Genomic DNA, 15750 nt, shown 5'->3' on the forward strand with positions numbered 1-15750 from the left:
AAGCATTCCACGTGGCTCTTCTGAAGAATCCCAGGCATCCCTCACACATGGGACAATATGGCGTTCCCTCAGGGAGACTCAGGTGATTTGCGATCCCATTCACTTTTAAGAGCAAGTTTCAGAGTCACTTTTGGCATCCATTTTGATATTTTCTTTCTTGTTTTTTAAATGATCTTTTGTTTTCTTCATACAGGATGTTTTTGATGTCAATTCACAATTTCTCTGGCCTTTAGTCATTAGTTTCTAACGCATCAGATCTGTTCTTGACGGCAGTTGGGGCCCACCAGCCGCTCCCAGGGAGAAAGAAAAGGCTTCATGCTTCTGTAAATATTTACAGTTTCTGAAACCCTATATAGGGTCACTATTGACTCAGTGACGGTGGTTTAGTTTTTGGTTTGGTAAATTGACACATTTTTCTACCTAGAAGGAGCCCCTTTTTGGTTAGCACTTACTCACTGCACCACCAGAGCTTCATTTTAGATAGTTTGGCTGCCAGCCTAAAGATCAGTGGTTTGCTGGTTCAAGCCTGCCGCCTGATTTACAGGAAAAGGATGGGGCTGTCTGTTTCTGTAGTGATTTGCAGTCTTGCAAAACGTACATTCTGTATGTCAACTCCTGTCATTGTATTTGACTGATTATATTGAACTTCTCCATTGTCTTTTTCCACAGATGTAGTCAATTTGATTCCTGTGTATTCCATCTAGTGAGGTCCATGTACACAGTTGCCTTTTATGTTGTTGAAAAAAGGCATCTGCAATGAATAAGCCATTGGTCTTCAAAAATTCCGTTGTGCAATCTTCAGCATCATTTTTTCACCAAGACCGTATTTGTGAACTGCCAATCCTTTATTGTTTCCAACTTTTGTATTCCAATCACCAAGTAATTATCAATGCACTTGATTGCATGTTTGATCAATTTTACACTGAAAAATTGGTAGAATTCTTCAATTTCATCATCACTGGCTTAGTGGTTGGTCCGTGAATTTAAATAATAGTGATATTAACTGGTTCTTTCTTGTGTGCATATGGATATTATCCTATCATAGATTGCATTGTATTTCAAGGTGGGTCTTGAAATGCTGTTGTTGATGATGAATATGACAGCATTCATTTTGTTATTCCCTGCATAGTAAACCATTTGATTGTCTGATTAAAAATGGCCAAGACCTGTCCGTTTCAGCTCACTAATGCCTTGGATATGATCTTTACGCATTCCATTTAATTTTTGACAACTTCCAATGTTCCTAGGTTCATCCTTCGTATATTCTACATTTAGATTATTAATGGATACTTACAGCTATCGCTCCTCATTTTGTTTTGTGCCCAGTCAGCAAATAAAGATTCTGAGAGCTTTTGCTTCATGCATGTCATTAAGGGCAATTCTACTTTGAGGAGGCATCTCTTCCCCAGTCATAGTTTGAGTTACTTCCCACCCGAGAGGTTTAACTGACAATGTTCTACTGCTATCCTTAAGGTTTTCAGTGCATAACCATCTGAAAGTGGTCTGCCTCTACTTCTTCCAGGTCTGTCCCTTGAGCATTGTTGTCATTGTTAAGTATCATTGAGTCGGTTCCAACTCTAAGCAACTTTGTATAGTTTCCAAGGAGCAACTGGTGTGTTTGAACTGCCGATCTTGTGGTTTGCAGTCCAGTGCTGATTCTACAGTGCTATGCCAGAAGACCTTTATTGTACAATAAATGAATTGATCCCTATAGAAACAGTAGTCAAGAAATTATTTGACACATATTGCATTGAGCAAATTTGCTGCAAAAGACCTCATTAAGTGTTACAGAGCAAAGATACCACTCAGATACCACTTTGAGGACTAATGTATGTGGTAGTCCAAGCCAGGGTCTTTTTAATTGTCTTATATGCTTGTGAAAACTGGACAATAAATAAGGAAGACTGAAGAAGAACTGATGGCTTAGAATTATGATCTTGGCAAGGAATATTGAATATACCATAGACTTCCAGAAGAATGACCATATCTGTGTTGGAAGAATTAAAGCCATACACTCCCTAGAAGCAATAGTGATGAGACCTTATCTCACATACTTTGGACACATATCAGGAGTGACCAGTCCCTGGAGAAGGACAGTTCAAAAGAGGAAGACCTTAATGAGATGGAGTGACACACTGACTGCAACAGTAGACTCGAACATCGGGACCATTGTGAGGATGGTGCAGGACCAGACAGCGTTTTGTTGTGTTGTGCATGTGGTTGCTATGAGTTGGAAGCAAGTTGACAGCAACCAGCAATAGCAGCAACAGTGGATCCTTATGAAGAAACTGTGGAAAATGATAAAATTGGGAACTTGGAAGCTTCTACATTTTAGGGAGTTAAAAAGCTCCAGAGAAGCAAAAAATATGAACATTCTCATTTCATGTGCTTTCTTATCCCAACAGAGTTGTTATATGTACACAGCAAAGCAAGTGTAAAATTGCTAAATTATGTGCTTCCTCTTAGATGATAGTATGATCAGTTTTAATTCGATGTTCATCATTGCACACAAATGATAAATTTTTGTGATCAGTCAATTTCTCATTCCCCCCCCCCCCCCCCCAGAAAGGAGCCAGCCATAGATTCAATGGCTACAGTTATAACCTATTATTAAACATGAAAATTCCTTCCTTTTTAAAGAGAGGAAAAAGCTCTTTTTCATATGCAGATATGCACACACTCACATCCATGCATAACTGTCAACCCTAAGTAGTTTTTTCCCCTTGTATTTTTGGTGAATGTTTACGCTGCAAGTTAAGTTCCTTTTGAACAATTTATGTACAAACTCGTTATGGCTGTCTTTCCCAGTGTGTGCACAACCTCATTGTTTGCTCTGGATTTTCCATTCCCTTTCCAGTCTTGCACTGAGCCCTTAACATCCATGATCAACCCATGATCAACCATTGCCACTGAGGTGATTCCAACTCTGAGTGAACACTGTACAGGGTTTTCAAGACTGTAATTCTTTACGGGAGAAGACAGCCTCTCCCATGGAGTGGATGGTGGGTTTGGATAACCGACCTTGTAGTTAGCCATTCAGCACCTCAGCCATGGTACCACCAAGACTCCTTACATTCACAGTGTGTTCTGTGAGGATCTGGAGCAGGCTTTTTGAGCTTTAACAGTGATCATCACTGTGCTGAGAGGGATTTGCCATTAGCAATTAATCCATATCTGATACAGGCTCCTCTTGATATTTCATAACCATTGTAGTTTTCAGTGGAGCCGATCGATTAACAGCTTGGAGAGTTTTTTCTTTGTTTTTTAGGATTATCATGATTGCTAATTGTGACATATCCAAAAATTATGCGCCTTCACTGATTTTCCACCTGTGTTGTTTAATAACCTTCTTCACTTCCAAGTGGATACTTCCCTTTGTCTCTTGATATTGCTAGCACTTGTTTCACTGCATTTGGGAGGCATGGTCATATTTTCTAAAGGAAATTAAAGAGCACTGCAGCACGCAGGACAAAGCACAGGACTGCAAGGTCAGTTTGAATCAAAGTGGGTGTCTAAACTCACCAGCCAGATCACTATGAGTCAGAACTGACTCCAAGGCACTTAACAATAGCAACAACAACACAGCACACAGCAAATGGATGTTGCAAACATTTTTGTACAGAAAACTTTTTAGGTAGAAAGTATAGTGCATACAGGAGTCAGTTATATGTGTTTACTGTGACTATCGGAACACATTGCAGATTATTTATGTACTGTAAGGAGCTCTGGTAGCATACTGGTTATGAGTCAGGCTGTTAACATTAAGGTCAGCAGTTTGAAATCACCAGCTGTCTGTGGGAGAAAGATGAAGTGTTTTACTCCTGTAAAGATTTACAGCCTCAGAAACCCTGTCCAGGGTCACTATGAGTTGGAATATGGCATACAACTACCACCACCATCATATGTACTATGCATGTACCTGGCTGGGCCGTCACTTTGTATATAAGAGGCACGAGATAACATATACTGCCTGCAGAAAGTTGTCGTGTTCTTTGCATCCTGTTTTCTGATTTAGATTTCTGAACTTTATATAACCACATGGGACCACGGCGATATCTTTGGTAGATGTTGCTCAAATAGACTTTATATGGTGCATGACTGTAATCTAGTCTCTCTCCTTCCTTTGCCTTCTCATCTTTGCTTTAGAGTAAATGATTTTTCAAAGGAGCATAGTATTTACAAGTGATACTGTTTAATTTATGAGTCACTCTGTTATTTATCTGAAAGGTGAACTTTGGGACTAGTTTCAGTTCAAAGCTTAAAGGGTATCTGAGGGTGATAATCTCAGAGGGTCCTCTAGTCCCAACCAGTAAATCTAGACTTTTTAAGAATTTGAGTTTTGTTATATATTTTTCTTCTTCCAGAGTCTGTTATGTTCCTGATCAGTTCTTCTGGTCTCAGAATAGATGAAAGTAGTTTGTGCAGAATTTCAGGCTAAAATAACAGACTAAACAGAAGGTGATTTCCTGTCTTGATTGGTCAGTCAGATAATCCTTGGATTTCGAGTCCAGGAACAACCCAACCTAGTCATTGACACCAGCCAATCATCTGAACAAATTGATGATTTGTGACCCATTGAAAAAGGGATGAGGGTCTTTAATGCTTGGCCTTCTTATCTCTTACATGAGTACATTGTAGAGCTGTTTGGCAGGGCCTGGTGTGGCACTGTAGGATCAGCAGTGGACTGAAAGATCAGCAGTTCAGATTCACCAGCCACTCCTTGGAAACCCTATACAGGGTCACTGTGAGTAAGAACTGACTCAAAGGCATTTAGCCACAACAACGAGATGTAAGAAAAAAACAGTGTAAACTTTTTCATCTATATACATGTTAAATTAAAAGAATAATCTTAGAAACAAAAAAGTATGTTTAGCATCTCATTTTAATAATAATAATAATAAACTCCTGGTATGGTGCTATAGGATAGACATGGGACTGCAAGGTTGGTTTGAGCTGCTAGGTTGGCGTTTCAAACTTAGCAACCACTCCTCTGAAACCCTATCGCTATGAGTCAGAACTGATTCAATGGCACTTAACAACAGCAACATATAAATATATGTATATATATGAAAAATGTTAGATTGTCCAATGATTATTTTGAAATAAAAATAAGTTTGTTTTTTAAAATGCCTTGTGATACCTTTTGTGTTTTAGTCATGCACAAATGCTTTGAATTTTGAGGGGCCATTACCCTCTGTAGGGGAATGTATAAAACAATGAGCATTGTTCATATCCTTGAGAAAGCAGATTCATTTTGGTGTGGGAATTATTTGCCTGCACTGGTAAGCTAATGCTAGACATCTCAGTGTAGTAATCTGAGGCTCATTCTTATAAACACATTTCTTTTAAGAGGTTGGGGTGGGTGACAGGCAGACAGTATGATGCAGTGAGAAGGATCACAGAGTTCCTCAGTCTTTTTTACACACTGAGATCGTTTAGACAATTTAGGCCTGAAGTGACTGGTATATAGATTACCTGTTTGGTTACCGCAGAGAGAGAAGTAGCATAGGGACTATACTAGACCATGATGTATAGATTTCTCTAAAGCAGAGAAGTAACAAGTTTTTCTTAGGATAGCTGTCAGATTTTCTTTATAATAATAAGTGACAAGAAGGAGGGCAAAGAATGGAGGGATGAAAAAGATATCAAAGAAGAGGTAAAATTAGAATAATGAGAAATTAGTTGAAAAGTGATCAAAAAAGTTAAAAGAGTAAGAAACAAAGATGGGTTTGCAAGGAATGCCTATTTTGAAAACGAACAAACATTAGTATATGTTTTACTAGTTCCATCTCTCCCAAATTTTATAACTGGTTTCTGCTGTCTATCTCTCCACAGCCACACATGCTTACCTTTTACACACGTGCTCTTCCTCCCCCATTTTTACCCTCTGTAAAACAGGCTATGCCTCTCCCCCTTCATGCCCCAACACACACTAATAATATCCTTTAATGTATTCACAACCACCTCAGGTCATTCCACCAATATAAACATATCATTTTAATTAGAGCAATATGGCACTGTTATTTTTAACTTTTTTGTACTTTCTAATTACTTAATTTTCTATGTGCTTGTTACTAATTACTTGTTTTGTTGTTGTTGTTAAGTGCCATCAAGTCGGTTCCGACCCATAGCAACCCTGTATAGGGTTTCCAAGGAGCAACTGCTGAGCTTGAAACACCAACCTTGTAATATGTGCTAATTACTAATTGGGTTTTGGTGTGGTATTGTAGGTTAAGCACTGGACTGCTAATCTAAAGGTTGGTAGTTCAAACCCACCCACCGCTCTTATGAGTTGGAACTGACTCAGCATCACTGAACAACAACATTACTAATTTAACCCCCAACTCACCTGTAGTTGTAAAAATTATATCAAAAATTTTAATTACTTGTTTATCTTTTCCCCAGGAGCCTGGAATCAGGGTGAAATCATTCCTGTTTTATTTCTTATTGAGTGACTACATGAGTGAAAAAGAACAAATGTATATTTTGGAAACAACACAAGATTTTAAACATTCTTATTTCCTAATCTTTCAGCAAAGATTTTTTGTATGATGTGTCTTTAAAAGTTTCCATATGTATGGTAGTATTCTGTCACTAGGGGGCAGTTACATCTTTGTGATTAAACTTGCCTAGATGACTCGCTCAGACATTTTCCCTCCTTGTGTATTATTTATTTAAGGAACTTTGGTAGCGTAGTGGTTACGAATCGGGCTGCTAACCTCAAGGTTGGCAGTTTGAAACTACCAGCTGTTCCGCGGAAGAAAGATGAGGCGTTCTGCTCCCATAAAGATTTATAGCCTTGAAACCCCTGTGCAGGGTCACTATGAGTTGGAACTGACTCCATGGTACTTAACAACAACATGTTATCTATTTGGGGCTCCTGGTGTGGCACTGGACCGCTGACTACAAGGACTGCAGTTCAAACCCACCAGGTGCTCTTGGAAACCCTTTACAGGAACTGACTTGAATGGCATTTAACAACTATCACAGTAGCATCTGTTTATTTCATCTGCCTGTTTTGAAAGAGATAATTCAAATTGAGACAGTCTGATGATATATCTATACTGATTGATTCCCTATTGATATAATTTATTTCTGACTATGCTAGATGAATCTTTGCTCCAGAAAGTTAGATTTTATGGTATATGCATATTTTACAATAAAGCTGCATATAATAGTGTTCCCTCTAGCTTTTTGTTTGGAGAAGGGGTTAAATGTGGGGCTGACTAGGATGGACAACCTATCTTGTCAGCATAGTAATGAATCTACAAAATTATTATGTTAATCTAAGATACACACATACTTACTGGAAAACATTCAACTTACATGAAAGGTGAGGGTCAATAACCTGTAGATGTCTGTTAACTTTCTCAAATTTTAAGGCAAGAATTTCTGAGGATTTAAGCACAAGCTTAATATCATTCCTGTAAAAAAACAAAAAAAAAAATTCTGGTTAAAAACACACTCAATTCAGGAGATTTACTAATTACCAACCTTGGAATTTATCAGTATGGTAGCACAGAGAGTACAAATCGGGCTCTGAACCACAAGGTCAGCAGTTCAAAACTACCAGCTGTTCTGTGGGAGAAAGATGAGGTTTTCTGCTCCCGTAAATATTTATAGCCTTAGAAACCCTGTACAGGGCCACTATGAGTCGGAACCACACCAGGAGTCATTTTTATGTATTGGGTAGGGCAGTTGCACATAGGAAGACATGAACCCCAATTCCTGTTGTTGATGTGAGGTAAACAGAGGCACCATTCTTCTGGTGTCCTGCTCTGACATACCCCATTTGGGGAGGGTGGGGCAAGGAGTGTCTTTTTCCTCCCTAAATGCCCTTTTCAGAGATACGTCTTCACTATTCTTTAAAAATCTTCCATTTTTCATAAAACAGGTAAAATGTCAAAGTAACAAATGCTATAAAACTGCACAGATTTTCTTCTTAGGGAGTTAGCATGATTAACCTTCTGTAAAATAAGTGCTAGCCATAGGTTCTGGTTTCCTGCAGTTTTTGTTTTTTAGTGGTATTTGTTGTATGATAGATTTGTTGTAAGATAGCACTAGGGTACACACAGGCTGTCTCACACTGGCTGGGCTTTTTCAGCCCGAGTCTTACAATCTCTACTATACCTGAGTTTGCTCTTAGGGCAAAGCATAAGGTGTTGACAACATGTGAGGTGTAAAAAGTTAGAAAGAGGCCATAAAATAGGGCAGAATCGTGAATGTGGTACATTTATTTAAAGAATAAATATGGGGCGGGAATCTATAATAGAAACTAGCACGTAGCAACCAGAAGGTAATCTTTGGTATGTACTCAACATTTGTCCATTTCTTATTAGAATACTTGTTTTAAGCTCTAAGCTTGGCAACTTAAGCAAGATGTGGGAACAGTTGGCAAGGTTCCTGAAAAGAGCAATGAAACTTGTTAGAGAATAATAAGACCGTTGCAAGAAGGTTAAAAGATTAAAGTTTTCTTGGGCAGGTGGGGGGATATAAAACATATGAAAAGCTGGAACATAAATAATAGTAACTGTTCATTTTCAGTTTACCAAGTGGTACAAAAAGGAATATCCTATATTTTTCTGGAGGGATTCCTTGACACAGGAAACTTTTCCTTTTTTCCCAAATAATCGAGGCCATATGGTATGCATTCTCTTCTTCCCTTAGCTTTCCTCACATTATATGTTTCTGGTTCTCTTTCTATGTTTTGGCCCATTCTTAATTTGATTCACAGCTATAATGACAATAGGAAAAAAAATCAGGAAATCTAGCCTCCTTTTGTCCTTAAAATTCTAAGTAAAACAATTGTTACAAAAATTTCTAAACAACTTTCCTAATTTAAAGGCCTTCCTTCAGCTTTTCGTGAATTAATAAATCCTGAGAAATGTATGTTGTGTGTAAACGATGCAAGCCAAACAAAACTCTCAATCTGGGGCAAGATCAACCCAGTGGGTTCTCTCTTAGCCTCTCTGCTTCCCAGCCTTCCCTCCTTTCCTGCCTTCTCTTCCCCCTTGCTGAAATCTCATGAATTTTGCTTCTGTCCTCTTCATGTCATATTCATTTTTCATGTATAGCCACCAGTAATAGCTGTCCAAACTAAAATAGGCCATGTCACTTTTCTGCTAGTCTGTCATCAGTCGCCCATAACGTATGTCAGAGACACCCACAATCCAGGAACTTCATACAGGAGCGGAGAGGCATAGCGACAGCTGTCGATATCATTTATATAGCAACTCCCTGTGAAGGACAGTTAGTAAGCTCAGCGTACAAGTGGCCCCGCTCTGTCGGAAACAAGGTGGAGAATAAAGGACTTAAAAGACAAGTTCAGGCTCCTTAAGAGGACCTGGGAGATGCTCTGTACTCCTTCCTATCTCCCTCTCCTGCCCATCTCCTCCCTACCCCTGTTCCCTTCCCTTCCTTTCCTTACCCTTCCCACTGGGTTGATCCTACCCTAGGTGGAGAGTTTTGTTTGCCTTGTATCTTCTTACACATGGCATACAGCTCTCAGGCTTTACTTATTCACAAAAAGCTGAAGAGCAATGCAGGCCTTTTAAACTAGGAAAGTTGGCTTAGAAATTTTTGTAAGGATTATTTTACTTAGAATTGTAAGGACAGATGGAGGAGGCTAGATTTCCTGATGTTTGTCCCATATTTGTCATTGTAGTTGTGAGTTTTCTGGGTTGTGTTGATGAGATAAAATAAAACCAGAGACTAGTATACAGTTTTGGAATTCTAGTGAACAAATCCATTAAGAATTGTAATCTTTCTTTATAAAATCATAAAATAGTAGAGCCAAACAAGATCTTAGAGATCATCCAATTCAAACTCTCCTTCACAGAAAAGAAAATCTGTGTTCTACATGTGTGCCCAGAACACATGTAGAGCTCAGACTCCTGGCTCCAAGGTCATGTAATACCATCTTCCTTTTACCCAATTAGTTTTCAAACTCAAGTTGTTTTTTTTTAAAGCAGAGAAATCCTCCTTCAGTCTTTTAAGTAAAATACATGCATTTACCTTTTTTGTGTTAAATACTTCAAATTTATACCAAAAAAAAAAAGAAAAGTAAGCCAGGTCTTCAAAGAATCCACTGGGATGTGTATGCATATGTGTGTATGCATATGAGTGCTTTAAAAATTTAACTAAGATGACCAGATTATTGTGTAGCAGGAACTAGTTGTATTCAGCATTGGGAAATTTAGCTGTAGTCATAACTCATCTGAGATTTGGTTCCTCTTCTGTTTAAAAAGAAAGTTGAATTACTATAAAATTTCTTATAACTATCATATGATAAAAATGTGAGTACATATTTTGCATATGATAAATGTATAATTCTCGGAGCTGCCATGTGAGGTTGGTACTGTCATCCCTGTTTTACAGATGAGGAAACTGAGTCATAGAAGGTAAAGCAGCCTAACATCATGTAGTAAAAAGTAGAGCTAAGATTGAAGGATGGGAATCAAGCTTCAGAGCCCACATTCTAAATTCCTGTGCTTTACTATATGGTCTTCCTCTTCTTTTAATCTTGCTTCTGCTTTGAATTGACTATTTTCTTTTTTAATATTTATATCAGTGATAAAATATGAGTAACAAATATTTAAATTTTGAGGCAGAAACAACTTGTTAAAATGATCCATTCAATGGAAAAATTAAGATTACCAGCTATTGATAGTAGTTATATGTCTTACATAGTGTTTTTTGTCTTAAAGAGAATCTAATCAAATGCTTTGGGATAAGCATTGGACTGTTAACTGCAAGGCTGGCAGTTCAAACCCACCAGCTGCTCCTCAGAAACCTTATACAGGGTCTCTATGAGTTGGAACCAACTTGATGGCACTTATCAACAACTGTCAAACCAAAGTTATTCTGAAGATGCTATAGTCTTTAAAGTTATATGATGGCTTTTTAGAATTTATTTTTAGAAACACAGAATAATTGTTTTGAAAGTAGGCTTTAATCCAGAACACAGATCGTGGTAGTTGTGCACCATTCTGTATTGTCAGATTCCTTCTGATACACTGATTTATGTTTTGGGCATCATACTCTGAGGAAAACTCAACCAGACTAGGTGAAAGGATTTAAAACTGTGTTAAGTAAGAAAATTTTGAAGGAAGTGGGGGTACTCAGCCTTGAGAGGAAGAACATTCTCAAATATAAGAAAGGTTATTATTTAGAAAAAAGATTTAGTCCTGTGAATAGAATTGGATCTCTAGGTGAAAGTAACAGAGGGCCAGTAGTAGACAAATGTGAAATTGGCCGGCTTGTTTCTGGCTTATACATTGTAGATGTCTTTGTCAGAAGATTTGTCAGCAGAGTCTGGGTCACCTGGGAAAAGGCTGTTGAGAGCAGATTCCGTCCTAGTTTGATTGGACTATATGACTTTTCTGTTCCTGTTTCACAGTGCCTGGCATGTAATAGGTGCTCACTAAATAACTATTTTAAATTAGTACCTAAAGAATGGAACAGGAGAAGTATTCATTATTTAAAATCAGTGTCATTTTAAGTGACATATTTGATTCTGCCCTGATTGTAAGAGAGATTAAAAGGGAAGACTACTTTATTTAGAAGTAAATCTGGTTCTTTTCTAGTTCCTCTTATATACTACAAGCTTCATACATTTTATTGGTTATAACAAATTATTACTATTTTAAGCTTTCAAATGTACTAATTTTTAGATTTATCTCAGTTTGTGAGTTCATAAGCTCTTTGATAGTGTTGTTGCTGAAAAGTGCCGTCAAGTTGATTTCAACTCATCCTGTGTAGGGTGTCTGAGGAGCTACTAGTGGATTTAAACCACCAACCTCATGGTTAGCAGTCCAGTGCTTATCCTACAGTACTATACCAGGGCTATGTGTTTTTGTTTCCTTTTAAAGTACCTATTCCAGAATCTTTTTAAGATGTGTCAAAAGTGTTTTCAAACTGTATATGGAGGGGTCATCCTTGACTCATTATTATTTGGGATAAAGTCATCATTTATGTATTCCCAGTGACTATTTCAACATTTAGAAATAATTAACTGTGATGAACCATGTTTGAACGTTTAGTGTGGAAGGAAGGATGGGGTATCTAGTGTATTCACTGTTTGTTGCCCTTTTTAGGTGCGTGTGAGGGAACTTTGGCTTGCTCTACCTGTCACCTCATCTTTGAAGATCATATATATGAGAAATTAGACACAGTGACTGATGAAGAGAATGACATGCTTGATCTGGCGTACGGACTAACAGACAGGTAAGATTATACGATACCTTCAGTGGCACTAGCCTGTGGGAAAAAAGAAGGTTTATTATTTCTTGTGTGAGACCAGAGTCATGAAGGTAATAGTGGTTTTACCTACATGTACATTTGATTATCAGCATATGGCTTATTTCTTTATTTTCTTATTCATCTTATTTATTATTCTTTGTCTTTGTTTTACTGTTCTACACTTGAGTCTTAATGAAATTTTTCATAGAAGTGAAAAATTTAATTGGGATTACTGGAAGTTTTAGATCCTAGTAAATCTTTAGTCTGCTCTTATTCTAGGAATTAATGCTTATTACAATTTAACTTGAATTGGGATTAATTTAATACTTTTATAGTATTCACAAAGACAGAATGGATAATTGAACAAAATTAGAGTAGAAAGTTCTACCTATTTGAGAGACCAGAATTCATAAAGAAATTGTCTAATAGTAAATATGTTACAATGAAATAGTTCCTTTAATAAGTGTGCATTAAAGCAAATTGATGAGAGCTTTAAAATTAATAGGTAGTGTTACTTTTAAAGGGAGTCCTGCTGTGGCTCTGTACACAAGCACTGGACTGCTAACTGCTAGGTTGGGTGTTCAAACCCACCAGCTGCTTCTTGAAAACCCTATACAGGGTTGCTATGAGTAGGAACTACTCCACACACTTAACAACTGTAAAAATAGTGCAATTTACAGTAGAACTGACATCAGGTGTGATGTCTTATTTCATTTTTTAATAACATATTATTATGATTTAAAGTCAAAGAAGGTAACTAGTTAACTTGTGCCTTCAAGGGGTAAGTAAGAATGAATCAAAAAAATTATAATAGCTGTCTATTTCTGTATGCTATGTAACTAGAATTTTGCTAGACACTTCACATAAACTATCTCATTCAGTCCTCACAAAAAGGTTGATGTCATTGGCATTTATATTGTTGTTGTTTTTGTCAGGTGTCATTGAGTCACTTCTGACTCACAGCGGCCCTTTGCCCAGCAGAATGAAACACTGTCCGGTTCTGGACTATCTTCAGAGTCATTCCTGTGTTTGAGTTCTTTGTTGCGGCCATTGTTAATCCATCTCATTGAGGGTCGTCTTCTTTTTTGCTGGCCCTCTTTTATCAAGCATGATGACCTTCTCTAGAGACTGGTCCCTTTGATGACATACTCAAAGTACATGAGATAAAGTCTTACTTTTCTCAATTCTAAGAAGCATTCTAGCTTCCAATATAGAATTGTTTATTTTTCTGGCAGTCCGTAGTCTGTTCAGCATTCTTTGCCAACAGCATAATTCAGAGGCATCAGCTCCTCTTAGGTCTTCCTTATTTGTGCTCTAGCTTTCAAATGCATGTAAGGTAATTGAAAATACCATGTGACACCTTTGCTCTTTAATACTTCAGAGATCTTTTGTAGCATACTTGTCCAGTGCAATACATCTTTAATTTTGGTTTTAGTTTTGCCTGCTGCTTCCATGGGCATTGATTGTGGATACAAGCAAAATGAAAATCCTTGACAACTTCAGTCTTTTCTCTGTTTATTGTGATGTTAATTGATCCAATTGTGATGATTTTTGTTTATATTGAGCTATAATTTATATGGAAGTTTGGAGTTTTTGGTCTTCACGAAATGCTTCAAGTTTTCTTCACGTTAAGCAAAAATATGTGTCATCTGCATGTCACAGGTTGTTATTTTGATGTGCAGTTTTATTAATTTTCTTTGGTGTTACCCTGTAATTTATTAATTATTTCCCCCTATTTCAAACAGTCTGTTTGTTGTATCTTGAAATCTACTTGACTTCCTTGGAAACCCGTTGGAAGTTCTGTATCTACATTATTCCCTCTCTTTACTTTGTAGTTGACTTCATTCTAAATTGACATCTCTGGTTCTCAATTTTCAGTCTTGTAGATGTGTTTTACTTTTAATACTTCTGTATCTGGATTGAGTTCTGGGTGGTATTGTCATATATAGTCATTTTAGGTTGTTGTCTGCTGCTGTTGTTTTTCAGTCCAAAGAACAACCGCCAAAATTTTTTGTAAGTTGGTCTGATTATGAAAAATTTCTTTAATTTCTGCTTAACAGAAAACATACTAATTTTGCCATCATATTTGAGGGACAGCTTTGCTAGGTATATGTTTCTAGGTTGACAGTGTTTCCTTTTAAGAGCTTTGTATATGTCATTCCATTGCCTTCTTGCCTGCATGGTTTCTGTAGAAAAAATAGAACTTGGTCTTATTGGTTCTTCTTTATAGGTTTTCATTTTTCCCAAACTGCTCTCAGGATTCTCTCTTTGTGTGTTTGTTTTTGGAGAGTCTGATTATGATACGTCCTGTTGACTTTCTTTTTGAGTCTGTCCTGTTGGGGGTTCGTTCAGCTTCATGAATACTTATCTTCTTGCCTTTCATGATGTTAGGGAAGTTTTCTTCCAACAACTCTTAGATAATTTTCTCTGTGCTTTTTATTGTATTTTCCTGTTCTGGAATTCCAGTCATCAGTAAGTTTGTTTCTCTTCATTGTATCCCACATAACTGTTAGGCTTTCTTTGGATTTTTTATTCTTTTTTTCTGATTGTTCTCTTAGCATACTAGTATTGAGAGATACCTCTTCAAGCTCACTAATTCGAGCTTTCATTGCTTCTAATATACTCCTGTGTTCTTTCAATGTATTGTGCATTTCTGAGATAGTAGTATTAATCTTCTGTATTTCTAATGCAGGTTTTACATTGTTTCAAAATTTGCATTTATTTTGTCTGTTTGTTATTATAATGCTGTCCAAAAAAAATAGTTTTTCTTGTGTGTTCTCATTGCTTTCCTCAGTCTTCCTATCATTACTTTGAAGGTACCTAAGTATTATTCTTTTCTTCCTCAGAAACATTTTTTGGTTCCGCGTCTTGGTCATTTGTTTGAACCATTCTCTCTTGTTTCTTCATATAAGCTAAAATTGTCTGTTGTCTCTGGGGCATTGTGGTATTGTTATATTTGTATTTAACTGATGATGGTATATTGTTGTATTCTTAGTCTGTCACCAGCTGTCTCCCGTGGTTGTAGTTAGAGAATGGAAGGGTGTGCAGTATTCTTGTTTGTCATTCATGCACCTCAGTTTAGGGTGCAGTGGCTTCAGTTTGTCATTGATAAGGTGGTATAGGAGCTGGTACTGGCTCTTGCCCAGTGGGTGAAACAGCGGAGGGTTCGGTTTTGGCTGGGCTGTGGGGGGCACATTTGTCACCTCTCTGGTCTCCCATGTGAATCTGGTCTGCCAGGCTGCCTTGTGTTGGCAAAGCCACTTACCAGATGATTATACCATGTCTGGCTGGCTGTTCATGAGTCATCTCTGTCTTCAGCTGGCTTTTCTAGAGAAACAAAACCAGTAAAACGTATATATGTTATTGTTGGTAAGTGTTGTTGAGTTGTTTCTGACTCATAGCAACCCTGTATAGGGTTCCCAAGGAGCAGCTGATGAGCTTGAACCGCTGACCTTGTGGTTCAAACTGTTTTTGTAGTCCAGTGCATTAACCTATAATGCCTCTCTATCT

At 37.5% G+C, this 15750-nt stretch overlaps 1 protein-coding gene across 1 annotated transcript in view; it reads left to right on the top strand.

Annotated features, from left to right (window-relative positions):
• FDX1 (ferredoxin 1) overlaps nt 1-15750 on the top strand; it is a 43303-nt gene that overhangs the window by 17978 nt on the left and 9575 nt on the right. Inside the window, exon 3 of the mRNA XM_006833809.1 lies at nt 12096-12225. Within this exon, the coding sequence (XP_006833872.1) occupies nt 12096-12225 (130 nt within the window). The remainder of the gene's footprint in view (nt 1-12095; nt 12226-15750) is intronic.

This window comes from Chrysochloris asiatica, unplaced genomic scaffold, assembly GCF_000296735.1.
Source record: "Chrysochloris asiatica unplaced genomic scaffold, ChrAsi1.0 scaffold00008, whole genome shotgun sequence".
Lineage (NCBI taxonomy): Eukaryota > Metazoa > Chordata > Mammalia > Afrosoricida > Chrysochloridae > Chrysochloris > Chrysochloris asiatica.